Genomic DNA, 25,178 nt, shown 5'->3' with positions numbered 1-25,178 from the left:
GATGCCATTGTTGTCAGCTCTTCACTGTGCAGCGCTATCACGCTTATGTCCGGTGGGATCCATTAAGATATTCTGTAAATCGAGCGCTGATACCAGGAGGAGGTTGGCTGTACGGAAATGACAGTACAGCGCTGGATGATTACCGTCTCGCCTCTGTGTCTCCGTGAGAGCGCCCCCTCAAGTGATGTTCCTTGTGACGCCAGAGCCCTGTGGAGGCCACTCGGATATTCTCCAACTAGATGTTAAATGTTAAAGGTATTTGTACCGCGCACCGTCACCAACGGAATTGGTCCCCAGGCGCTCAGGCGGATCTGTAAACGATAAAGGTGGGATGGGTTAGTAAGGTGAAGAAGGGAGTACGATAGTGAGAGAAGTGGTGTTCTGTTGGCAGCTTCAACTCGGTATACACCGGGTGCTGAGCTTTGGTGCGCGTATCGGATCGGAGTCAGTCCGCGTGTGCTGTTGTTCAGGATTGTGTTTTTGCAGTGTTGTGAAGTACGTGTGGCTTGTTGTGCGAGAGATGGTTGTGTGAGTTTTTTGAGTGGGATAAGTAGCAGAGTTTGAGCTTATATTGGTTAGTGGGTTACCTGACCTTTACCATGCTAACATTCACAGGCCTGTCTGAGTGTGGCACTTGCCGGCCCTCACATTCCCATCCAGACGCGGCGCAGACCAGCGCTCAGGACTCCATCCAGGTGTGGTCATGCCAACACTCATACTCCCACCCAGATGCGGCGCAGGCTAGTGTCTGGAGACCCGTCCAGGTGTGGGCATGCTAACATTCGCAACTCCATCTGAGCGCCATACAGGCTGGTGTTCACAACTCTAGCTGTGGCCCATGTTAGCATTCACGTTTTTCTAGGTGCGGGCATGTTATCCTTCAATCGATCCTATCCGGATGCGACGCAGGCCAGCATCTATCTAGATGCGTCTGCCGGTCTGGATATGTTCGTCTGGTACGTGCGAGTCGGAGAGTCAATTGGGCTTTCGTGTGGGTCTGGGTATGTGGTCAGTCTCTGCAGCCTTCCTTTGTTGCTATTTTCCATGATGTCTTATGCTCTGTCGAGTGGTTGGTTCTTTGGTTGGAGTGTTTGTCCAATTTGAGAGTGGTCGAGGTCGGAGTTATTTTCGTCATTGTTTTAATGTCTGGGCATTCTAGTGCGTCTCCGTTGTGGTTGTGGTTATGCTTTGAAGAGCCATGATTTGAGGAGTTTCCTGAATGCTAGGTGGTTTGTTGTATTCCGTATATTCTTAGGTAGGTCATTCCAGGTTTTAAGTGCCTGGTGAGAGAAAGACGATCCTCATTTTTTTTCTGTTGTAGGGTTTTGGTTCCAGGCGTATGTCGGTGCTTTATCTTAGTGTTCTTGTCGGTTGGTGTAGGCGTAGTTTGTCACTTAGGAATTCTGCGCCTTGTTTGTGTATTGCTCTGTGCGTGATGCACATGGCCTTGAACTTTATTCGCTGTTTCAGTGGTAGCCAGTGTAGTATTTTTAGCGCGGGTGTGATGTGTTCTCTTCTGGGTAGCTTGAGGAGGAGTCTGGCTGCTGTATTTTGTATCCGTTGCAGTTTTTTTTAGAAGTCGTTCGGGCATGCCCAGGTATAGGCTATAGGCATAGTCCACTCTGGACATGATCAGAGCGATGATGGTGAGTGTTTTGTTGGCGAATGACAGGAACGGTAGGATCCTTTTTGCTGCTCGCAGGAGGAAGAAACATTTCTTGATTACAGAGTTTACTTGTGGCTCCAGAGTGAGACTGTTATCCATTAGGACTCCTAGGTTGTTTACAGTTGATGATGGTTCTGGTGTGGTGCCGAGCTCTCTTGGCCAGGGGATGTAGTTGATGTCTCCTCCCTTTTTTGAAACAATCATTCTCTGTTTTGCCTGGGCTGATTTTGAGATGGTTGAGGTTCATCCAGTTGAATATGTCACGAAGGCAATTCTCTAGTGTGGTGCTTTCTTCTCGGATGTCTTGTATGTTGAAGATTATTTGAGTATCGTCGGTGTAGTTGTAGCATGTGAGGCCGTGTTTTTTGATGAGTTTGATTAATAGGTACATGTAGATTTTGAATAGAAGCGGGGATAAGGATGATCCTTGTGGTACTCCGCACGTGGAGACTCTGGGTTTGGATTTACAAGGTTTCATCCATATTGTTTCTGTTCTGTTTGTTAGGAAGGATTTGATCCATAGTAGGGCAGTGTCTGTTATCCCTAGTACTTCTAATCTCTTTGAGGACGGCGTGGTTGACAGTGTCGAAGGCTGCAGACAGATCAAGGAGGATCAGGGCGGTGCTGTTGTCTGAGTCTGCGTTTGTTTTTAGGTCGTCCCATATTGAGAGGAGAGCCGATTCTGTTCCTCTCATAGGTCTGAAGCCAACTTGTGCCTGGTCTAGTAGGCAATGCTCTTCTACGAATTCTTGCGTTATTTGGTAGACGTACGTTTCTAGCAGTTTGGCTATGTAGGGTATGTTGGAGATGGGTCTGTAGTTAGATAAATCCTCTACGTTTCCTGTTGTGTCTTTGAGTAGTGGCTTGATGTAAGCCAATTTGAAGGCCTGCAGTACTTTACCTGTTGAGATTGAGAGGTTGAGGAGGTTCCTGTGGTATTCCATGGGGGTTCCTTGTTTGAGAATTGTTTTGTATATGTACAGGGGGCAAGGGTCTTCAGGGGAGCCCGATTTGTTGCTTTTGTTTACCAGTTTGACGAAAGCCTCAACTGATATTTCTGGGAGGTTTCATAGCTTGTTTGCGTGTTCCTCGTCCGTGTTGGTGGGGTTTGAGCTGTGAACGCTTGGTCTGTTTTGTATGGTGTGTTGGATGGAGGTTATTTTGTTTTTGAAGTGGTCTCCGAGGTCCTCGCAGAGTTTTGTCGATGGGATTGGCGTGTTGTTGCCGGCCGGTGGGTTTTTTATTTCGTTTATGATTTTGAATAGTTCTTTTTGAGCGTTTGGTGCTCTGAAGATTTGGTTGTCGTAATGTTTCCTCTTCGCTTTTTGTATTTCCTTTTTATATGCGCGGATCTGTTGTAGGTATTTCAGTTTGTTTGCGGTGTTGTTGTTGTTCCTCCATTCAGATTCTAGTTTTTGTTTTTTCCTTTCCATGGCGTTGAGTAGTATGGTGAACCATTTTGCTGTAGTTTTCTTGCGTGATGGGGTGAAGGGCTTTTCTTTGGCGATGTCGTCAAGGGTTGTTGCGATCCAGGTATGAAGTAGGGCAACTTTTTTGTCTAGGTCTGCTGCTTCCATGGTGGATGCTTGTGGTTTGCTGAGTTCTAGGAGCTCGGTTAGATTGGAGTTTTTTATGGTTCTCCAATTTCTTTTCATCCTGATGGGTTGTTTTTCTAGTTGCTTTTTGGTGAGAGCGGCCGTTGTGATTATGAACGGAATAATGATGTGGTCGCTCCCGAGTATTTTAATTGGGGGTGCCGTGGTGATGAGATCCTTGTTGGCGAAGATTGCGTCAAGTGTGAGCCCTGCTGAGTGGGTTGCTCCTTTGACTAGTTGTTGTAGGTTCATGGCTGCTAGTTGGGCAGTTAAGGATTTTTGTGTGGTTGTGGTTACTTCGTCGAAACAGATTTTGAAATCTCCAAGGATGATCAGATGATTGTACTTGATGGCTAGGGTAGTGATTGCTTCCGTGAAAGCGTCTACAAAAGTCGCATCATAGATTGGTGGTCTGTATATCAGTATGAATTTCAGGTTGGTTGTGGGGTTTACTGAAAGTCGTAGTATTAAGGATTTGCATTTGTCGATGTTTAGTGGATCTTCCATTTTGATGGCCAGTTGTTCCTTGTGGATGATCGCTAGTCCCCCCATCCCCCCTCTCGTTTGGATTTTCTGTTTGTCTGGATGCATTTGAAGTCTTCAGGCAGGCAGTTGTTGAGGGTGATCTAGCCATGTTTCGGTTACAAATAGGATGTCTATGCCTCCTTCTGACAGGAGGTCGTATATTTCCGCTGAGTGGTTGGACATTGACCTTGCGTTTATTAGATTACAGTGGATTCTCTGGGTGAGATTTTGTTATGAGGTTATTTGTTGTTCGAGTTTATAATTGTCTGTTTGTGGAGTTTCCGCATTGATGTCGGTAGGATGAAGAACGGCGACAGCTGCTTCTTCTTGAAGCGGTCTAGTAAGTTGATAACAGGGCTGATTAGTCTTGGTGTTTCTGCTGTGATGCTACTCGGATGAAGATCAGCGGTGGTTTCTTCATTGGGTCCGGTTGTTGGGGGGGGGGGGGGGGGGGGTGGCGTTGCTGGTTGTTGGTACTTCGCCGTATTGTGCGGGATGTAGTGCAAATCGAATTTGCCCCTCTGTTCTTGTAATGTAAGGGGTAATGGGGTCGGAGCCCTCCCACTCTCTTGTTGAGTGCCCCTGTCTATTTTCCGCGTGTATCAGGAACTACTTTGCATGTTTCGGGGTTTCCGTGTTAGGGTGTTGGTGTGCCGTGGTTGTTGCGAGGTAAGGTGTGAGGTATAAGGATTTTTCTCTTGTTGATTTTATACCTGTTGTGGCTGTTTTAGGCGTGTTTTCTTCCAATGGGGCTGTTTCTTGTGGGTTCTGTCGGTGTTGTGTGTTCGAGTCTCTTCTTGCATGATCTTGTTCTCTTTCTCGCGTCCTTTTCTGGTACGGGCCATTTTCCAGTCTAGGTGCAGGTGTGGTATGGTAGTTGGTCCTTTATGCTGTGCTGTGCGGTCGCAGTGACCTCGTTTTTCCTTCTCTGGATACGCTGGGGTGTTCTCTGGCTCAGTGTTTTCTGTCGGTGGGTAGGGTATGTTTCCTAAGGGTGCACTGTCGGTGGGGGGGTGTTAGGGTGTTAGCTGTCTGCCGGTATGGGATTTAGTTGGGTTGGGTTAGGTAGTAGTGGGTTTCCGGGATTGGTAGGGTATTGAACTAAGCGCAGTTAGATTATTTGAGAGATCTGTATATTTGGTGAGAGTCCTATCAGTGCAGTCTAAACATCACACAGTGCCGTTCGGAGACAAGGCCCCTGCTAAGTTTGAGAGACGTCCACCAGCGCAATCTAAGCGCCACACAGTGCAGTTTGGAGTTTTTGATGCGCTGCGTAATATAAAAACAACTATTTGTTCCTGCGCGTGCGCGCTGACTAAACATTCCAGTAAAACCACTCGTAGTCCTTTTAAAATAAAGTAGTAATAATAATGTACTTAACTGCTGCCCGAGCAGCAAAGAAAGAGGGAGGACAAGAGAAAGTAGAGGAAGATATAGGAGTATCATTGAGAGGATTGGTTATGAATGTCACATGTTCCAAGTTTTCATATCAATTAATGGGCTACAAAAAACACTATTTCTTGGGAAATGTAGTTTTTATTGGGATAATTTCTTTTTATATTATAATGGTTAAAATGCTGCTCGAGTTTAAGTAAAGAAATAAATAATTCGAGCCTGCGGTCTTGACATAGAATTTGTTGGTGGACTCGACATCTACTTTAGTTAGTGTCAGCACTGTGCTGGTTGTTGATCATCGTGTGGGTTGGGGCCAGAATCTCTGCATGGTTCTGTGTTTTTTTTATCATCAGACTGTACTGATTGCCTTGCTTCCACTATTCCAAATTCCAATCGCTTTTATGAGAGTGTCAAACTAGTCGGCAGATGCGTGGGCCGTGTCTCTGGCGATGTGAAAAAAGTACATTGAAGGATGGAAGGGGGGCGGGAGGTTGGCACCCGTCAGGCAGTGGGGGCGAGGCTGCAGTGGGAGGGCCCCGGGCAGTCACTGTGTCGCCGTGTTCCTCCGGTTGTGGCATGATGAGCTTTGAAAAGGCATTGTGGGTGCGGTTTTTGCTCTGCTGATCACAAGATGCAGCCAGCGTGTCACAACTTTCCTTTTGTAATTGTTTTTTCTTCAATTGGCCTTGCTTTTTTTTCTGGGTGGTGGGTTTTTTCCGCAATGAAGTGACTTTAATGCCAAAGCAAACAGGGCAGCGATAAAAGCAAGCTGCAGGCGAGACTGAGGACTCAACGCTGCTACGAGCAGGTGCAAACCTTGAGCAGACGGAGGCTGCCTGAGCCAGAGCCGATAACCATGCTGAGGTAAAGTGCCTAGTTTTACCGACCGGACGACGACACGATCCGTGGCTTCGATCTCCGTGCTTTCCTGTTGCCTTGATGATTTATCCCGTTTATTTTAAATCCCTATGCATTCCTTTGTATAAAAGGTTGTGCAACTTGTATTAAATTATCGGGGAATATATTCCCAAATAGCACCCACATACATGAAGGTCCTGCGTTTTTTTTATATGCGTATTGTTTTTCGGTCACTCTTTGGCAGGGGCGCGGCAGAGCAGGCACAGTTGTCGCACATCGCAGTGTCTAGTTTGGAAAGTAATGCTCGCTTCGAAGCAGACGCTTGTAAAAGCGTGCCTGTCTTTTAGTGCTGCATGTCGAGAGGGATGAGGACACCAGGGTTGTACACATGCCGTCGTTCGCAACAACACGGTCACCGTAAGCACGTTTTAGGCCCTGGGTACTGATGTCAGTGGGGGCCCCCTCCACCAAACCAAAGTAATTATGTGTTCAAAAATATCTGGTCGCACACCGCTTCGTTGCCATCACAACCCATAGGTTGATATGCTGCCTCGCTGCTCGCAGCATTTCAAATAAGCACGTTTACTCCTTTTAAGTCCCCTTACCCTCTTCATTCAGATTGATAAACAAGTAGCATTTGAAGACCAACATTGGCAGTCTACGAAGAGGTTACTTCTGTTATTTATTCCAGTACATAAAACCCAGAGGTATCTAGGCGCTAGTTACAGACCGTGCATAGTACATTTGAAAAGTGCAAGAGTATGCATAATGGTTACAAACAAAATAGGTGAGTGCATATAGACCAGCCAAGCCCTACCTCATGGTAAGGGGGCTACACCAAGTATGCATGTACAATTAGGTAAGATGTGACATTAATATGGGTGCACAGATTGGGAAAGCCTCACCTCATGGTGCGAGGGGGCTACATCAAGTATGCAGGTACAAATGGGTAAGATGCAACATTAATATGGTGGTTGGCCACCCTTCGGTCTCTTCTCTCTGGACCTCGCCTTTTGGCCTTCCTCTCTTGGCCCTTGCCCTAGGCCGGTTTCCGTTGTGAAGGATTTGGGGTAAAAATCTCCTCCACCCTCTCCTTGGAGGCTCATGTGGCCTTTGTGTGTCAGTCCGGGCAGTACTAGTTGAAAGTTCTGTGCAGGGTTTTGCGCTTTTTCCCCTCAGTTTCATGCACTGTTGTTGTGGCTGCACTGGTGCAGAGTGTATTAGACTACTGTAATTCTCTCTACCTAGCCCAGCCATTATATCTGATCCACCACCTCCAAGTATTGCAGAATGCGGCATCTAGGCTGGTGGTGCGCACATCTATCTCCCGGCTACTCCGACAGCTGCATTGGCTCCCTGTGGCCCAGAGGGTGCAGTTAACATCTATGTGCATTGTGCACCAGGTCTTTTATGGCTGGGGTACTGAGTGTCTACAGTCCAAGTTTTGCCCTTATGTTCCCAACCATCCACTCCGTTCTCTTGAGTCATGTACCATTTCTATTCCACGGGTACGGCTCGCACGATTTGGTGGGCGTGGGTTTTCCGTTGCAGCAAGGTTTTGGAGTTCTCTTCCAGTCTGTCTTCGGGCAACAGCTGATTATTTGTCTTTCTGCGGGCTGCTGAAGACGTTTCTTTTCGTCTAAAGCATCATAGAGGGTCTGAGCTGTTGAAAGTACTTTGCTTTAGCACCAAGATGCCTTAGGGTGGACGTGCGGTTTATAAATTAATTTAAGATGAGATAGGAAAACCTCACATCATGGTGCGGCGGGCTACATCAAGTATGCAAGTACAATTAGGTAAAATGCAACATTAATAAAGATGCACAGATTGGGAAAACCTCACCTCATGGTGCGGCGGGCTACATCAAGTATGCAGGTACGATGCAACATTCATATGGGTGCACAGATTGTGCAATAACAGCTACAGATTTAGTATAGATACAGGAGACTTTTTATTAGTAGCACCCATGAAGGTATGCAGCCTGTAGTATTAATGCAGGACTGTATGTAAAAGGTACATGGAACCCAGAATAGACGGAGAACTCACATTAGCTGCCTCACAGAATGCTAAAGTGCTCAAGCTTGGATAGAGAAGACCTATCTGAAGGACGTAGAAAGCTACACCTACGATAGCATGGATAGTGGATTCAAATCGGAAGCTACCGGTGTCTGTATCCAGACAGACCGAGATTAGAAGTGGGACATGGTTTTCAAATAGTGTTGCCATTAGAGATCAATGGAACAAGGGCCTGTGGTGTGCAATATTTCAATGCTCACTATTATAGTGGAAGCAACACTAAAACCAGTGAAACCCTGAGTGAGGCATTTTTGAAGATCATATACCCTGAGAAGGAAATCACTCAGGACTGACAATTTTGAAAGGTTTAAGGACTGCATTTTCTTCCTTTGAGCACTTTTCTTTTCCGGTTCTTACCATATACTAAAATAATCTCCTTTTTATAAAACGGACTTGGAAAGTACACAAATCACATTACCAAACATGACCATTTTTAAAAACAAAATGGTAATGATTCTAGCTTAATTCTCTCCATCATCAAGGGGAGTATGCTAGTACCAGCATAACAATCAATGTGATTTAACAGATTTAATCTGGGTTTGTCTTTTGCATTTTAAAGTTTGAAATACTTCCAAAACACTGGCTTGTGAAATTGTCATTTATAAACGTGCAGAAAAACCTTTGCCTTTTACAAAAATGCAAATCGTTTTTTGTGTCAAACCAGCAGACCTTAAAATATGCTTGCCTGAGGCCTGCAACATCTGGTCCGCCATCTTCTACCACCCCTTTCACTCAAATGGCCTATATAAGAAGAACGATCAAGTAATGTGCTAAACAATGCCACCAGCATGCGAGAAGGCAAAACTCTCAGAAGATAGCACGGTAATGTAAGAGATATTAGATGATTTGACCAGGATCACTGTATCTTCTGCTGGCAAAGCCAGGATATAAGCATGAACGCTTTGGTTCCACAGTCTTGACTTTGAATACTCTTCACCTCTTGGGCTAACTGTTTATGGTCATCGTTTGGAGGTGACTGCCTAGGTTTTACAACACCTTATCTGAGAAAACCAATTTCTAGACGTTCACCATAAAGATCACATGTTAGTTTTTATAGCAACCTCTATCTGGTGCAGGCACATTACTGATAATAGCACCTGTTTTGCTGCAAAACCAAGGTTTATAAACTTCAGACCTAGGAAAGACTCAGCCAGCCTTGCTGGAATGTGCTATTCTAATCTTGCATATGAACTCTTCTCTCTGCAATGAGTGCTTAACACACTGAGCTAACATCTGAACCATTTCTGCACTCAATTTATCAATATGCATTTCAACTTTGGCTATTGCACATGATCAAGATCATTCCCACAGGAAGGAATTAATGCTACAGGAGTTGTGCCGTAAGGAACGCAAAACTATGTATACCACAGTAAACACCGAAAACATAACATGATGAATGGCAGAAAGTCCGAATGTACTTGTCCAACCAGACCGGCAATCGGTTTAGAGCCTCAGCCGCTTGCCATAAAATATCCTGACGTGTGCTATTTAAGTCTGGTGAACTATGGCATCTTACTTCTTTAGATCAGGCAGCCTTGTGGGGCCGACCACCAATGTGGGGGCCTGGGGAAAGTGCCCCTTTTGCCCTCCCATAAAAACGTCTCTGGTTGGCAATCGGCCATTCCTCGGCTGCATGTGGGTTTCTGGCATCCACCGTCGCCTTGTATATGAGCACTTCTTAGGTAGCACAACATTTCCCAGAGGTGTTAGTCGTGGAGTGATGCAATGCCATAAATGACGAAACCTCGTCTGGCCACTGCTGCGGTGCCTCGCTACTCCACTCCAGAGGAGTAGAGCCCTTTGGCACATCGTATGGTAGCGAGGGTTATGGCTGAGATATTGGCAAAGGCCGACTAGTACCTGGATTGTGTTTTGCTGGGCATTATGTAGGAAAGTCAGGGGTCAAGTCCTAAAAATTAAAGTGGGGGGACTCATCAACAAACGCAATGGGATCTGACATCACCAGAAATGTGAATATTAAGGCGAAACATGCACATTTCATTTAATTGGCTTTGCATAACCACCCAAATTGAACAGGACGAATGCCATAAAATCAACACAAAACCAAGAGGGGATATTTTCGTCTAATAATTTTTTTGAAAATGTTAAAAGGTGTCTACGTTTTAAACTCCAAGAACCAGTACAAATGTTTTCCCTGTGGCTTGCCATACCGAAATGGGATATTTCCCCTTTAGTTGCTTGTTATTTTTCATCAGGTAATCTAGTGCAGTGGTGAAGTGTCCAGCCTACAAACCTGATGACTGCGGTTTGATCCCTGAGGGCAGCTTTAATTCATAAATTCAAAGAGAACAACCAATATTTCTCTTTTGGCTAGGGGGGGGCTGAGTCCCCCCTCTGAATAAAGTGGGTGGACTCCGTCCCCCCACGTGTACCCTCGACTTAAGCCCTGAGGAAAGTAATGAATAAGCCTTAGTGGTTTCATCTGACAGGTGCACCGTGAGGGGCGCGATTAGGGGCCTTTGTGAGGGCCTGCTCCCATTGCATGCACTAAAATGAGGTAAGCTTGACAGCCACTCTCTGTGCAGGTGATCGAGTCCTGTTCCCATGCCTGAACTGGCAAGCGCCCAACTCTGTTGGCATCAGCCCAAGAAGCGATGGTGCATAAATATGAACGTTTCCAGGCGTGGCTCCCTGAACTGTGCAGATCGGTTGGAAGGTCTGAGGTGTTGCCCATGTTACCAGAGTTGCCCTTTCCAGCAGCAGCAGCAGCAGCAGCAGCAGCAGCAGCAGTCGCCCGGAGAGAATTGGGTCAGAGTCTGTCCATGCAATGAAAAGGGGAGACTGGGGGTAGTTAGTACGGCATTGAACAAGAGGACGGACTCGGTGTGGGGACTATTCACTGCATTTTAATGTAACAGGAACGAGAGGGGAGGCGTGGTCAGTATCATTGCTTGGAATTGGAGGATGGTCTAGGTGTGGAGGCTGTTTCACTCCATGGAACGAGGGGAGAGACTTATATCACTAACTGGACTGCGAGGGGAGACTGAGAACTGAATTGCTGCATGGAATTTGAGGGGGGCTGCATGTGGGGGTGTTTCACTTTATGAAACCAGGGGGGACATGTATCACTGCGTGGAATGAGTGTTGAGGCTTGGGTCAGTATCATTCAATGGAATGAGAGGGGTGGGTCTTGAGTCCGTATCTTTGCACGGAATAAAAGGACGACTTGTGTCAGTGTCACTCCATGCAGTGAGGGTGGAAAATTGGGACTTTAACACTGCAATGAATGCGCATGGAGACTGGGGCTGTACCACTGCATGTATGAGAGTGGAGACTGGTCAGTATCTCTGCATGAAATGAGAGTGGAGGCTGTGGTCTGTATCACTGTATGGAATGAGGGGAGTACTTGGATCAGTGTCACTGCATGGATTGAGAGGGGATTCTGTATTGGTGCATGGGTCTGTGTCATGGCATTGAGTGAGAGGGGACATTGGGGGCTGTGTAAGTGCATGGGATGAGAGTGGAGGCTGAGGGCTCTGCCATACTGCATGGAACGCTGGTCGTTACTACATGGAATGAGTTTGGGAGATACATGGGTCAATGTTACTCAATGGAGTGAGATGGGATACTTGGGTCAGTATCATTCTATGGAGTGATAGTGGAGACTGGGGCTGAACTGCATGGAGTGAGCGGTTAGAGTTTGGTCCGTGTCCATGCATGGTATGAGAGGGGAGATTGTGGCTGTACCACTGCATGGAATGAAAGGGCAGATGTCAATCCTTAGAATTGTAGAGGATCACTGCACGGAATGAAGGGCAAACTGGGCATCTACTACTCCATGGTATGAAAAGAGAGATATGGCATATATTGCTGCATGGAATGAGGGAGCAAGAGTATGGGCTGCATCACTGCATGTAACAAGAAGGGAGAGTGGAGGCTGTATCCCTGCATGGGATGAGAGGGGAGAGTAGAGCATGGGATGAGGGGGGTGGGGGTTAGAGTATTGTATTGATATTTATAAAGCACAGACTAAGGCCGAGAAGGCATCTAGGCGCTAAGTGAGTGATAAGAATGAGTACTGATCAGAAGAGCAGGATCAAAATAAATGTTTTCAAGCTCTTGCGAGCCTGCAAGTATTCTGAAATGCCATGAAGCTGCATTGGCAGGGAATTCCAAAAAGTGGGAGCCAGCACTGAGAAGGCTCTTCCTTCTGCATGAACCCTGCAAAACCTAAGAATACAGAGCAGAATTTGCAAGAAGGAATGGAGGGTTCTGGTAGGTGTATAGAGGGTCAGCTTTGCACCAAGAAACTCGGCCCCAGATTTGAAAATGGCACGGTGCACTAGACTCTGGATCTTAAACTTAATCTGGTTCCCAATAGGGTGCCAATGCAGCGGACAAAGCAAGTCCTTAGAGTGGGAACGTCTGGGGGCCTTAGGGGTCAGCCGAGGTCTGGAGAATTTGCAATCAGTGTAGCATAGCCGCTGGATGTCCGAGATAAATGCTGTTGCAATAGACAACCAACCCCATAATATAGGCAGGGACTACCTTGGCTTTGGAGTCTGAAGGGAGAAAGGATAAACCTTTCTCAAAATCTTCAGCTTCACAAAGCATGATTGACAGACAGAAGAGATGTGGGCTTCTCTCGACCCACTGGCCAGTTTAATTTCCAAACCTTTTACTGCTAGGACTGGTTTGGGACAAGGCCCCAAAGAGGCTGTCCTGTAGTCTGAAATCCACAAAGCCCCATCAGCATGCGAGCCAACCATGAAGCACTCTGTTTTATTCCCATTTAGTTTGAGCCAATTAGAAGCCACCCAGCTTCCAACACATGACAGTCCTTCAGCTTCGAGGAAGGATCAGAGGCCGGAGTATTAAGGCAAAAAAGATCTGCGTGTCATCTGCGTATGAGTAAAAATGTGCCCCATGTTCTTCAACCAAATTAGCCTGCGGGCGGAAATATAAGTTGAATAAAAGGGGATCGGGCAGAACCCTGAGGGACACTGCATGTCACTGTCCTAGGTACAGATTTAAAAGGGGGGAGTGATACTGTTTGGAGGCGGTCAGTCAGAAAAGAGGAAAACCAGCAGAGCGTAAGGCCAGTCACACCAATCCTCTCTAAACTCTGAAGCAGGATCTCATGGTCAATGGTGTCATAAACCGCAGAGAGGTCTTAAAGCAGAGCAATGTCATCCATAATTGGGCCCGTTCTGCCTCAAGGCGCCATTCGCCACTGTGAACCAACACAGCCGGTAGCCTTACTGACTCGATCCTGATATATTTATTGCCTTCAGCGGTGTCCCGAAAAACCGCTCTTGCTTCGAACTAGTCTCTGAGCACCATCTGTATGACCACTTTATGCCTGACATTGCCACTTCACCTATTGTTCCCTGATGCATATGTATCAAATCCACTAAAACAATCCTACTCGGCGACCTCAACCTAGGCCTCCATGATTGTAAAGACAAAGCAGCCTCAGCCCTAGCTAAAGAACTCCAGCATGTGGAATTCTTACAAAAAGTCACCAGCCCGACGCACTGTAAAGGGCGCACCCTCGACTGGGTGGCTGACCACAACTGCCCCATCACTATCAGCTTTATCTCTCCCTACCCCTGGACAGATCACAATTGTATCCAATTTACCATTCCCACAGCCCCAACTACCAAAGCTCTCACCTATGCTCCACCAGCTCATGTCAGAAGCTCCAAAAGAATTAACTAAAGATAACATTCAGCCTTTCCTGGAAGTCCCTGAACTCAAGCCTCCATTCTCCAATGACCCAATTAGAAGCCACCCAGCTTCCAACACATGACAGTCCTTCAGCCTCGAGGAAGGATCAGAGGCCGGAGTATTAAGGCAAAAAAGATCTGCGTGTCATCTGCGTATGAGTAAAAATGTGCCCCATGTTCTTCAACCAAATTAGCCTGCGGGCGGAAATATAAGTTGAATAAAAGGGGATCGGGCAGAACCCTGAGGGACACTGCATGTCACTGTCCTATCCCTGCGCGAAGTGACCTATGGGGAAGAGACCGGAGCACGCCACTGCAGGGTTGTAAGGGTTGTTATCCATGGATTGGCCGCATCACTGCAGGGTCAACACAAAACCAAGAGGGGAGTTGAGACTCATCTGGATGACTGTGCAGGTGCCGTGTATGAATGGGAGTATTATCACTACAGGAGCCGAGAGAATAGATGGGGCTACTATCTTCGGGCAGTGGGACTGGTAGCATCATCCGTGCAGGGGACGCATAGGAAAGAGACGGAGGTAACATCTACGCGGGAAGAAATGGCAATTACAGGTACCCATGGGGCAGAATGCATTTTCGCTTATTGGTTTGACATACAAATCTGAAATGGATTTGGTGGGAGCAGGGTGAATTTTTCTAAGGTGCTTGCCGACCTGCTGGCTCTAGGTGATGGAGAGAGCCTGGAAGTTAAGCAGAACAGGCTTGCAGGAACTCTTGGAATGGAAACCTTTAGATTTAAAAGCTGTATTTTGTACAACCAGTTAGCCTTTTTAAAGCCTACATTTTGGAATGGTCACTTTTTATGATTTAACTTGTTGATTGTTGCATGTGGTGGCAGCAAGGGAAACTGTTGCATTTAACATGTTGTGCTTCAAAACCAAAGAACTAGAAGTGTTTTTTTTAAAGTAAATTCCAATCCTTTGGGAATTAAATCCCTCCCCCTCCTGCAAGTCTGTTCTGTTCAACTTCCAGGCACTCGGTCAATTAATCAAAATCAAGGAGGATGGTAAGGAAGTCGTTAAAAATAGTATGTATAATTTGCCTTCAACATCCTCTTCCCAACACCCTTTTCTCTGCAGCTCGGGTTGAAGACGTGTTGGTGTTGCATCCCACAAATCATACATTTCTAGCAATTCAACCATTTATAATATTAAGACTAATGGCCCCACCCACTTTCATCTACTAACCTCTTTCTCCTTATTTGTGTTGATCGCTTCACATTTGATTTTCAATACTTGTTTTCATTTTTAATCTCTTAAATGTATAAGGGCTTGGGAGGGGGGTGGGGGGATATGGGTGGAAGTATCACTGCAGTGGGCAGGGAGGTGGGCGGGGTACCCAAGCATTAGGTAAGCATGACTCCATTCTGGTCTGTATTTGTGGTAAGAAAGCGAGCCTCGCTGAAGGATTCTTGTTCCCGAGTGACATACTGCAATGGGGGAGACCTCCAGGCAGTAGCTGGTGATGTTTGAGTTATAGTTTTCGTGGGCCCACGGCGATGGATTCCCAGATAAGGTACTGGAGAAGCTGGCTTGGCATGGGCAGGTAGTGTTGGGTGAAAGATAGCCGCCTTTATTAGCACTGAACTGGAGGCAAAGCACCCTTATTTGCTGCGCCACGGGGGCGCCCTTGTGCGGCCGCACCCTCTGAGCGCACCTTGAGACGTAGTGGTAGGAAGTTAACTTGGTGGAGGCATGTGGAAGTGCTGGAAGCAAACTAGTTGTAGATTAGTAGAGGGCCGGTTCTACTAACTGGTGGAGACAGTGGCTGTGAGACAAATTCGACAGAGGGATATGTTGGGTTGGGAGAGCGCAGCAAAAGCAGTGGAAAGACACTGGCAGATTGTATGTGCCGTGGAAGGTTTGGGCAGTTGGCCTTAGTGACCCGAGAGCTACTGATGGCAGCAGCTGAAAGGTGGACCCACAGTGGACGGCAAGAGAAAACAGTTTAGACACTGAATATTGATAGAAGAAAAAGGTTGCTTAGACATGTAAAGTGGTGGTCAACGACAGTTGCCCAGTGGAGTAAGTAGATTGTAGGGGGGGTGATAGAATGTCTCTCTGCAGAGTTGCAGTGACAGTCGTTTACAGTGTTGTCCTCTTCTAATAAATACGTGGAAAGGATTGTGGTAAGAGACTCACTGGAGTGTGGGACAGAGACGTAGAGAAAGGACAGTAGTCCGAAGAGACTCACATTGGGTGAATGGCAGACTCTCGGGCGTTTGGCAGTGGCTGCTGTAGGACACTAAGGTAGAGCAGAGCGACTCGTTGGATGGACACTACTGAGAGGACAGGCTCCCAGTGGATGGCTTAGAACCGTTAGTAGTAGTTGTAGGGACTCTAGTGTAGGACGCACACCCGCAGTGGACGTGCATTAGTGGCAGAGCGGACACTCACTGGAGTGGCACTGCATGTGGATTGTGGGTGGGAGGGGGGCTAGTTTCAGGGCAGAGACTCGGATGCAGTACTCGCAGGCCGTAAGCAGAGGCATTCGGTGGATTGGCGGCAGTGGTAGAACAGAAGGTGCTTGCTGTGAATGGGCAGTAGAGGTAGGAGAGAAGACTCGCACTGGAAAGGCGGGTGCGTGAACTCTGAATAGTTGTATGTATGAGAGCGGTGTAGATTGGGAATGCCCTGTTAGCAGCGACTTTCAATGTAGGGTGCACCTGGCAGCGCTCCAGGGGACGCCGACTTGCATTTACATTCCATGCAAGTGAGCGAGATGGGCTCTGTTAAGAGACTCGGATCGACGTGGTAGGAATGAGGGAACTCTAGTTGAGGGTGCAGGGGCGGAAGATTGTTGTACTCGAACCCAGGTGGGGTAGCTTTTTGGGAGTTCTGAGGGTCCCATGTGGCTAGTTTCAAGGTACTTACGTGGCATTACTTTTTAGGCGCTGGTTGTCCCCCATCTAGCTCTTTTGGGGTGTTATAGGTATCCCCAAGTGCCTGCGTTTTGGGGTGCTGAAAGCCCCCACCCTATGTGTCTCGGGACACTTGCTCGCCTTTTGCATAGAGCGCACACTGAAGGGCAGCGCCGTGCCCCCTTCCTTACCACCGATGTATGAGCTCTGGGAAGGGAGGTGCAGCAGCATCCCCCCACAGCCGGAGCCAATGATGGCCCGTGACATCACGCCCTCCATCCTCCCTGCCAGGGGGGAGGGCCGCACAGCCTCAGTACAGACGATGTGTCAACCAGGCAGCCGGCACCGTAGCCCAGATCTGCACACGGGGAGATGGTGAGATGTCGCAGGCCCTTACCTAATCCGCCTACCTCCTGCTTCAACCTCCGCAAGGTGAAACTGCATGTCCGCAGGGCGCGGGCCGCCGCCAGCAGCAGTGGCTGGGCTGGGGAAGCACAGCCAGGCAGCTCGGAGCTGGGCCGCCCTGACGGCGGCACCCCCAGCAGACGGGCCCGCTTCAGGTACTGGGCCCGGCCGCCCGGGGTCCTAGAGGTGAAGAAGGGGGGCGCGGGGAGGTAAAGTCTGTGCGTGGCCTAATTACAGCAAAGCTCCTTATACCTTGAATTCAGTGGGGAAGGGAGGGGTGGAGAGATGGATGCTGGGGAAGAGAGTATAGCTGGCAGCTCCCAGACACCTTCTCCGGATGGACGCACACCAACAGCAGACGAGGGCAATATTTTGCTGGGAAGTAGCAGGCGGCAGTAAGAAGCGAGCAGTTCCTTGGAGCGTGTGATGCTTGCTGGGGATTGGTTAGTGGTCGTCTGCAGTGAGGAAGGTGGGGGTGGGGGTGTCAGAGCAAGCCCGGATTACTGGTACCCTGTCCTCTGTCGGGAGTGCTGAACTCATTGGCCATGGGATGGCACAGACCCGGCTCTCTGTGATGGAGGTGGGGCGCCATTCTGCCTCTCCGGGAAAAGGGCCAGCTAATCGCAGAGCTGCCTTTGTTTTGATCCAGGACATGAAAGCTGGCAGTGTGTTCATGTCAGCTGCCTCCTGCCCACGGCCTGACTTCACTGCTCAGCGCCGCCTCTGGTTATGCTGCTAATCTCCCCCACACAACACAATGTATTGCATATTTTCTAATTATTTTTGGAGTGCAGTATTCCAAAACTGCCCCCTAAAAACACAAACACGAGGGGCCTTGTATGACCATTTACTGCCATAGCCCTCGACCGAAGCATAGCAGTTGTGCTCATAGTTATTGCACAGGAATCCCTGCTGCTACTGACTCCCCCTTAAGACGTTGAGATCAGCCCAAGGGGGTGCGATACATAAAGCTGATGGGTATCACCACTACTGACTTGAGGTCAAAGTGATGGGCATGTTTTCAAGGACTACATTTACTAGACCTGCTTCTGTACACACAGTGCCTGATTTTTGTAAGGCACATTTTACCTGCACGAGATACAATGGCTTATTTCCAGAAAGCCAATGCATATGGACCCTTTAGGTTCTATTTTTTTAAATGCACATGTTAATCCGGTTTCATCAGTTATCAGCTTTGCATACATGAGTCAGATAACTCAAGGACGAGTGCCGTTCTAGGTTATGTTTTCCCATACTTTTAGACCGGCCCCACCAGCCCCACAGGAAATTAGTTAAATAGCATGCGCAAGCACCTCTGACTAACGGGCACACTTCTTAAATGGGGCTCCTCAATAGCTGTGATCCGACCCTGGAACAAATATAACTTCAGACCCAAACCCAAAGAAAGGCTTCCTGATTCAGAGACCCATGTTATTGACCAGGCCTGCAGATTGCCTAGTTGAGTGTGTGGACTACCAGGCCCAAAGGAATTGGATAAAAATCAACTGATAGCAATTCTATTTGGAAGCCATCAGTAGTTCATCTTGGGGTACACTGCACTGGAAGAAATATTCAATGCACTAGATACGTGTCAAAAAATAATATTGTATGGCCTCTGGGCTGCAATCATGGGTGCAGGTCCTCTGGTCATGCACTATTGGAATAGAGGAAAGGCCTCAGTCACCAGAGTCTGTTCCTGGTGGAGGCTTCTACAGCGATCTTATACTAGTGCTAGAAAAGTGAGAATGGATTCTTGTGTAAAAGATTGAGCTGTGCCCTGAGAAATATTTCAGTCACTGACGGGGATTGTGTAGTAAAGTCCCACCACCGCTAGTATTCCATTCTTGAGTGATCTTCTATCCAATATATGCAGGATCTTAGCTAAAACCTTTCACACCTCCAGGCTAGACTTCTTCAGGACAGACCTTATCTTGTCTATTCCAGGTCATCAGAGTTGTGTGTCTGTGTATTAAATCAACCACTAGACAGGCCCTAGATAAACATGTCAGGGGAGGTATGGGAGGGGGATAGGTGCTTGTTTGCTTGCATTTTGTGCTTTCCTTGTATAAGGCGTCGACCCCCTCTTTGTAATATTGGCCAGATATAGCACATTTCCTCTTAAATTATAGTGTGGCCCTGAGCTTGATCCAAAACTGTGCCATACTGGCGAGAAGAGGCCTGACACTATTGTGTGTATGTGATCCAACAGGTTGCAATTCCCCCAGCTGGCACTGAGGAGGAGGTTGGGCCAGCTGAGCTGTATGTCTAGGCCTGCACTGAAACTACGGTCTTGGCCGCTGACAATCCTTTATTACCTCCTGCCCTTCGGTGCCCTTAAACCCTTGGCCAGAGTGGGATGGAGGCCTACAAGCAGGGTAAGTATCCAAATATGTCTTGTAAGTACCTTGTGAGCAGTATTTCGTATGAAAGGAAAATATGGATGAGGACTGTAAGTGAGCTGGGGATTTGTGGAAAGATTGCGTCTTGCCTGCTATACAAACTAGTGTCGGACGGTTGTTTGGTTTTTAAGGGTGATCAAGAAAGATTTTTGATTTCAAATTGGCTTCCATAGTTAAGCATTGAGTTGCCCTTGTTGATGTAACATGAATGTCAACCTTTATTCTCACAGAATGCAGGCATTGTGTGAATTTATATAACACTTAAACTCCATTGACCATTTACTTGGTGAGTAGGGGCTTGCAAACTCTTCCAGATTATGGGTTTCCTCTCCAACGCCCATATTCTCTTTTGTTTCGAGTGTGGGTTGATATTGAAACTACCATAACTCAAGAGCCATGATCTTCTGTCTTTAACGGGTGTAAATTAAATTGTACAAAATGGAGCCGGTAAGAATGTTTCTTTCAAAGAGAGCCACAGACACCTACTTTGAGAATGGCAGTAGGTGAAAAAATTAGAGACAGAATGGGGAGATATTTTACTTGGTATCTGGACCTGGAATTAAGATAAACTGCCCTCCAGAAATTAATGCAGGAAGAAGTTGGAATGTAGACCTTAAATGTAAAGTTTAATGATGGCAGAGCTAGGTCTTAAAATTTGGATTTGAGACAAAATTTGTGCCCAACGGAATGGTGGATCGGGTTTCAAAGCCGAGGAGCGCAATTTCTGCACCTGTGACTTTTTTGAACATTATGATGCTGACTAGACAGCAAATGAGTAAGTTACCTGAGCAAATGAATATGGTTCTGTATTTTTGGTTTGATACAGGAAAACCAATACAAGATGAGCTTCAGCTCACAAGACCTGGAATCCTGAAGGGTCGCCCTGTAGTGAACACAGTGCTTGGCACTGTTGGGTAACTATTCAAAGATTGACAGGCCCATGGGTTTGATAGATCTTGTGAAAGTGGCAAGTGGGTAGCAACCACTTTCTAGCATATTGTGGGTATGCAGCACTGAGACTTAAGATATGGCCAGACTTGATGGAAGAACGCAGCACATAATTAACGGACCTGGGCAGTGGTGGGAAGGTGGGTGCCAAGCGGGAGACGAGATGCCCTTGCTTCAATGCCATTGGGAATGTATAACGGGAAGGAGCTTGAAGACAGCAAATGGAATTAGGGCATGTAAAATATGAAATGGTTATTTCAGAATGCCCGATTCTTCTTGACCTAATGCAAACATCTGCAAAGGTGTTTCATCACTCCATTTCAAATTAAATGTATTAAACTCGGTACAAGCAGGCAATGCCCGACATGTAGGGCTCCAAATGTCAACTTCAACATATACAAGGAAGTTGGCCACTGGTTGCGGGTTTCTAAAATGTTGGAGCGAGAACGATAGCTGACTCCAATGGTTTGGCTATTGCGATTGATCCAGATAAAAAGTAAGTTAACCAATTTCAATTGCCCTAGGCTGAACATTTACAGTACCACTCAGTTTAGGGGACTGGTCTTATGAATATGTGGAAATATTAAAAGATTTTCTGAAGGTTGAATACTTATCAATGGAATAATTAATTGTGTATTTGATGCTAATATGGAGGAGGGGTTATGCTAGTTATATCACATACTTTAAAGTATTTTTTTGGTTGATTGTTTTATATACATGCTGCTGTAATGGGTAATTGATTGGATATGTAAAAGCTGACCTTCATATGGAAGATTTATAGATTTTAGTTGGACTTGAAACTTATTAAATGGCTCACAGGTGGCTGAACTCAAGCCCTTGAAACCCTTTACTGGGGCAGAGAGGATTCAGAAGGTCAGTGATCAGGAGATCAGTTATAGAAGGCCAGAGGAAGAGTGGCATCTAAAAGAGAATGAGTGTCTGGGCATGGGGAAGCTTATGTCCAGAAAGGGTGAAGAGGAGGGTCTGAATCTTCTCATGATTAGACAGATAAATTTCTGGAAAAAAAAGCACACAACATTCTAGAAAAACTAGTAGAAAGTTGAAGGGAGTTGGAGCCTTGCCTGCAAAGCAGAGGAGTATTGAATCCTGGAAAGAAGGGTGAAGTTTAGGGAACCCGGGTGAGACATGGGTAATTTGAGTGGTGGTGGTGGAGAGCAAGTAGGATTCTGTAAGTGCACGGTGCATGGGGTAGAGTTGTAGCCTCAAAGAGTTTCGGACACTTGGAATCAGAAAAGCGAGCAGGGCAAATACTAAATCACAACAGGCATTTATTATTTATAAGGCATCCTAACAAATGCTTGGAAGGCTATGCTTTGGCCCATGCAGAGTTGAGGCTGAGTGCACCAAGCAAGGTGGCTTAGAATTGCAGTCTTTTTCAGCACCTGATGTACAGAACGCAGAGCTTCATCGAAGGGGCACTATATTAAATAAGGCTTTTATCATAGCTTCCTTCAAAGTGGCAGGACGCACCGCCCCTTCCAGAAAAGATTGGGCCTTATTACGAGTTTGGTGGTAAATCCGCTAGAATACTGCCAAATGGAAACACTGTTACCGCCACTTGGTCCCGTGGTTTTACCACATGATTACAAGTGGGGACAGGGCGGTGTCAGTCCCCATTTATAGAGATTTTTGACGGAATTACCACTGGCGGAATTACCGAGCGGTCATTCTGCCGATTTTTGCAGGAAAAGTAGAGGATTTACTTCGAGCTCAATGCTGGAGCTAAATCCTCAACTTTTTTCTTCTAAAATCGCAGAATTACTACTCGGTAATTCCGCCAAACGTCTCTTGTAAGGAGTATAATATTATTTGTTTTCAATAAAAAATGCTTGCTCCAACATCTTTGCGGTTTCATGTAGATATTAGCTGTTAACCTTACCTAAGCAAGTGATGCTTGTTGTGTTGACTCTTGAAGTGATGAAAAGCTGAATTGGTCCAGCCGGAATTGGGACGTGTGACGTCAGGTTCCACACAGAGATGCCTTAGAGGTCATATTTAAATGTAGAGCCACGTTTTATCCGACTCCTAGGAATGCTTTGCACATGAGCAGTGGTCTATTTATGTAGGGTTGTGAACTCCTGTCTCTTTTTACCTTAATTGGTTTTAGATGTGAATAGTTAAAAAGTTCTTAAAGTGTAGGAGTGGTAGGTTGTTGAATTGTTGGGGATAGATGGGACGTGGGAGGTTAGAAGAGACAACTTCTGTTACATCGTTTCCTCGTGTTACCCCATTTCTGTTCACTCCTACACCCCTCGCAAGAGATTTGAAGCAGACTTGAGGCAGAATACGCGATTTTTAAGTAGACAACATGGTAGTTGTTAACTGGAAAGGATAGAGTGAGGACTTAAAAGAAAGTAGTATTGTAAACGATGGAAAGTGATGCAGAATAGCATGAACCAGGACTGCATGGAGGAAATACAGGATTTTACTTCACACATACTTGGTCATCAGGGAGGCCATTACTTGGGATTTGCCATAAGAAAGACCCTCAAAACCCCAGAAATGGGGGATTAAACTGGGTCTTTTTGGGATGTATGGCAGGAATAAGTGCAGACCCATGGGTGTCATCCTTTGCTGGTTGGCAGCAGCATTAGAGGTGTTCTCTGCATGCGTAGCTCTGACATATCCTTGGGGTTAGAGTGACTTAAAGAAAAATTGGTATTTGTTGGGGGTGGGGAGGTGGAAGGTGAAGGGATTGTAAAAATGGGAGGGTTGGTGCTGTGATTGATTTATTTTTCCCCGTAGTGTTGATTGTCCATTTTGCAGATACTGAGTTAACTATGTGGAGATGCATAGCCTGCAGTAGCCTCTCCCTAAGAACACGGAAGATGAGTTCCAAATATGATTAAAAAGAGCTGCCTACATTCCTGCTTAGATACCCGGTCTGGTGGAAGCCCTTCAGTGGTTGCCATTCCATCTGGGGCTTCTCCACTTATGGAGGGGACACCAGGAGAATTCTAAAACCAGGCACATTGGTATCTTGTCTTTCATACCGCAATAGGCCTCCACACAGTACTCACTTGGCTAGCTGTGCCCGAGTGAGCTTAAAGCAGTGAAAAACAGCAACCCTCCTGCATTCTCACAACTGAAAGTTTGAGGGCCATGGCTTTGGGAGGCAGTGAGACCTAACACCTTCTAATATCTGAAATATCTGGGGGATGGAGCAGATTTAAAGAAGTGGGAAGTGGCATAGTTTCTTACTGTTGTGCACTTTTGGAGTTTAGTAGCTTTAAAAAAAAATAAAAAAAAGACTTTGGTCATTCATGGTGGCCAGGAGGTTGATTGAGAAGTTGACTCATACAAAAAGAAAAGTTGGGGGAATGGGAGAGGATACTTTAATCGCACCACCCGGCCTTTAAACGCTCACAGGTTCAGAAAACGTGTGGTCAACTTGCAAAAATCGATCTTTATGCTCCGCTTGAGGAAGGTGGGTAGGGCAGTGTGTGGACAGTGCGGTTCAGTTGGGGAGGTGCAATGTTCTAAAGTCATTTGTTAACATGACGGGCTGCGTTTTAATTGTTTACTTGCTTTCTGCTTGAAATGGCCTGGATCATTGTTGGAGCACTATACATTGTTTATTGTGCTCAGTTGGGGAATGCCTGTTATTGCGACACTATATAATGAAATATAGTTAGCATTTATACTGCGCCTGATACCACTGTAGTAGTCTTCCAGCACTGAGTTTTTGTCACTGAATGTTGTGTATTATGCACGCAAAAATGAAAAGAGTAGGATATATTGAGGGACTGTAGCATAGCTACCCAGTTAGGGAATGCTAGAAGAGAAGAGCAGTAGGCTTATGTTAGATTTTCGAGATATGGTTTAATAATAACTGCCAGATAAGAGTTTCGGGATGGGTGGCTGTGGAGTCCTTCGTACATTGCTTTTCCAAACATTTTCTTTTAGTAAACATCTGCTACTGTAGCCATTCAGTATGTTCCAATGCTATGTATACAAACGAGATCAGAGGTGTTCTGGACCAACATGGGAGCCTATGAGCCATCTCCTTAAGTCCAAAGTTCGCCGATTAGAGGTGGCACAGGGGCCATGTCAGTGTGGCAGGCTCAGCCGCAAGAGGAAAGAACACAAGGATGTCCTGACCAGCATGCGCTCTACATCATGTAATGAAATATTGAAATTAAAATAGATATCTGAGTTTAGCAATTTCATTAAAAAAATTATTAATTTGATTCCATTGCAGTACATGAGGATTGAAGAGACACTACAGCCAACACGTGTTTCGGCATGTCCCAAGTCTTTTTCAAGGCTGTTGAATATATACAATGGCACATATGTAGTTCAAAGGAAAATCATTCATCAATCCCAGTAAAAATGTACAAAACAATAACATATTCAAGAAAATAAAAATTGCAAATCCCAGAAGCAAAGGGGAAAAAGAAGAGCAAAGGACAATCAATAGATGAGCATTGACCTGGCAAATAAGTCATCAATAATCCCAATCAAACTTGCTGTGATGGTGAACATCGCCACAAACTTGTTCAAATCAGTGCAGCACTTCTTACTATTTGATTGATCACCAATATTTTGGGAAGAGTCGCTCAAATCTTTTTGAGCCCATCTTTTTGTTGGGCTTCAGCTGCAAAATAGGCCTGCAAAATCAGAAAGTCTGAGCTTTTATCACATACTCAGTCCAGCTGATCCAATTGGGGAGGCCTATTCAGTGCAGGGGAGATTTTGGAGAGGGGAGATTTAGTAGCTGCT

The 25,178-nt window shown here is 46.3% G+C and overlaps 1 protein-coding gene across 6 annotated transcripts in view; it reads left to right on the top strand.

Moving 5' to 3' along the window:
* Positions 1-25,178, top strand: part of PISD (phosphatidylserine decarboxylase) — a 502,520-nt gene that overhangs the window by 362,618 nt on the left and 114,724 nt on the right. Inside the window, exons 1-2 of one of the 6 annotated variants that reach the window (XM_069619820.1) lie at positions 5,783-6,045; positions 19,298-19,463. The exons of 2 other annotated variants lie outside the window; for them this stretch is intronic. In XM_069619820.1, the coding sequence (XP_069475921.1) occupies positions 6,038-6,045; positions 19,298-19,463 (174 nt within the window). In that variant the 5' untranslated portion in view covers positions 5,783-6,037. Of the gene's footprint in view, positions 1-5,782; positions 6,046-16,986; positions 17,244-17,499; positions 17,532-19,297; positions 19,464-25,178 lie in introns of those variants that run through there. 3 more of the 6 variants (XM_069619817.1, XM_069619819.1, XM_069619821.1) reach the window with 3 other exon arrangements.

Source organism: Ambystoma mexicanum, chromosome 10 (genome assembly GCF_040938575.1).
Source record: "Ambystoma mexicanum isolate Mex_15411 chromosome 10, UKY_AmexF1_1, whole genome shotgun sequence".
Lineage (NCBI taxonomy): Eukaryota > Metazoa > Chordata > Amphibia > Caudata > Ambystomatidae > Ambystoma > Ambystoma mexicanum.
The sequence above is the reverse complement of the archived record's forward strand: the minus strand, read 5'-3'. Positions and strand labels throughout refer to the sequence as shown.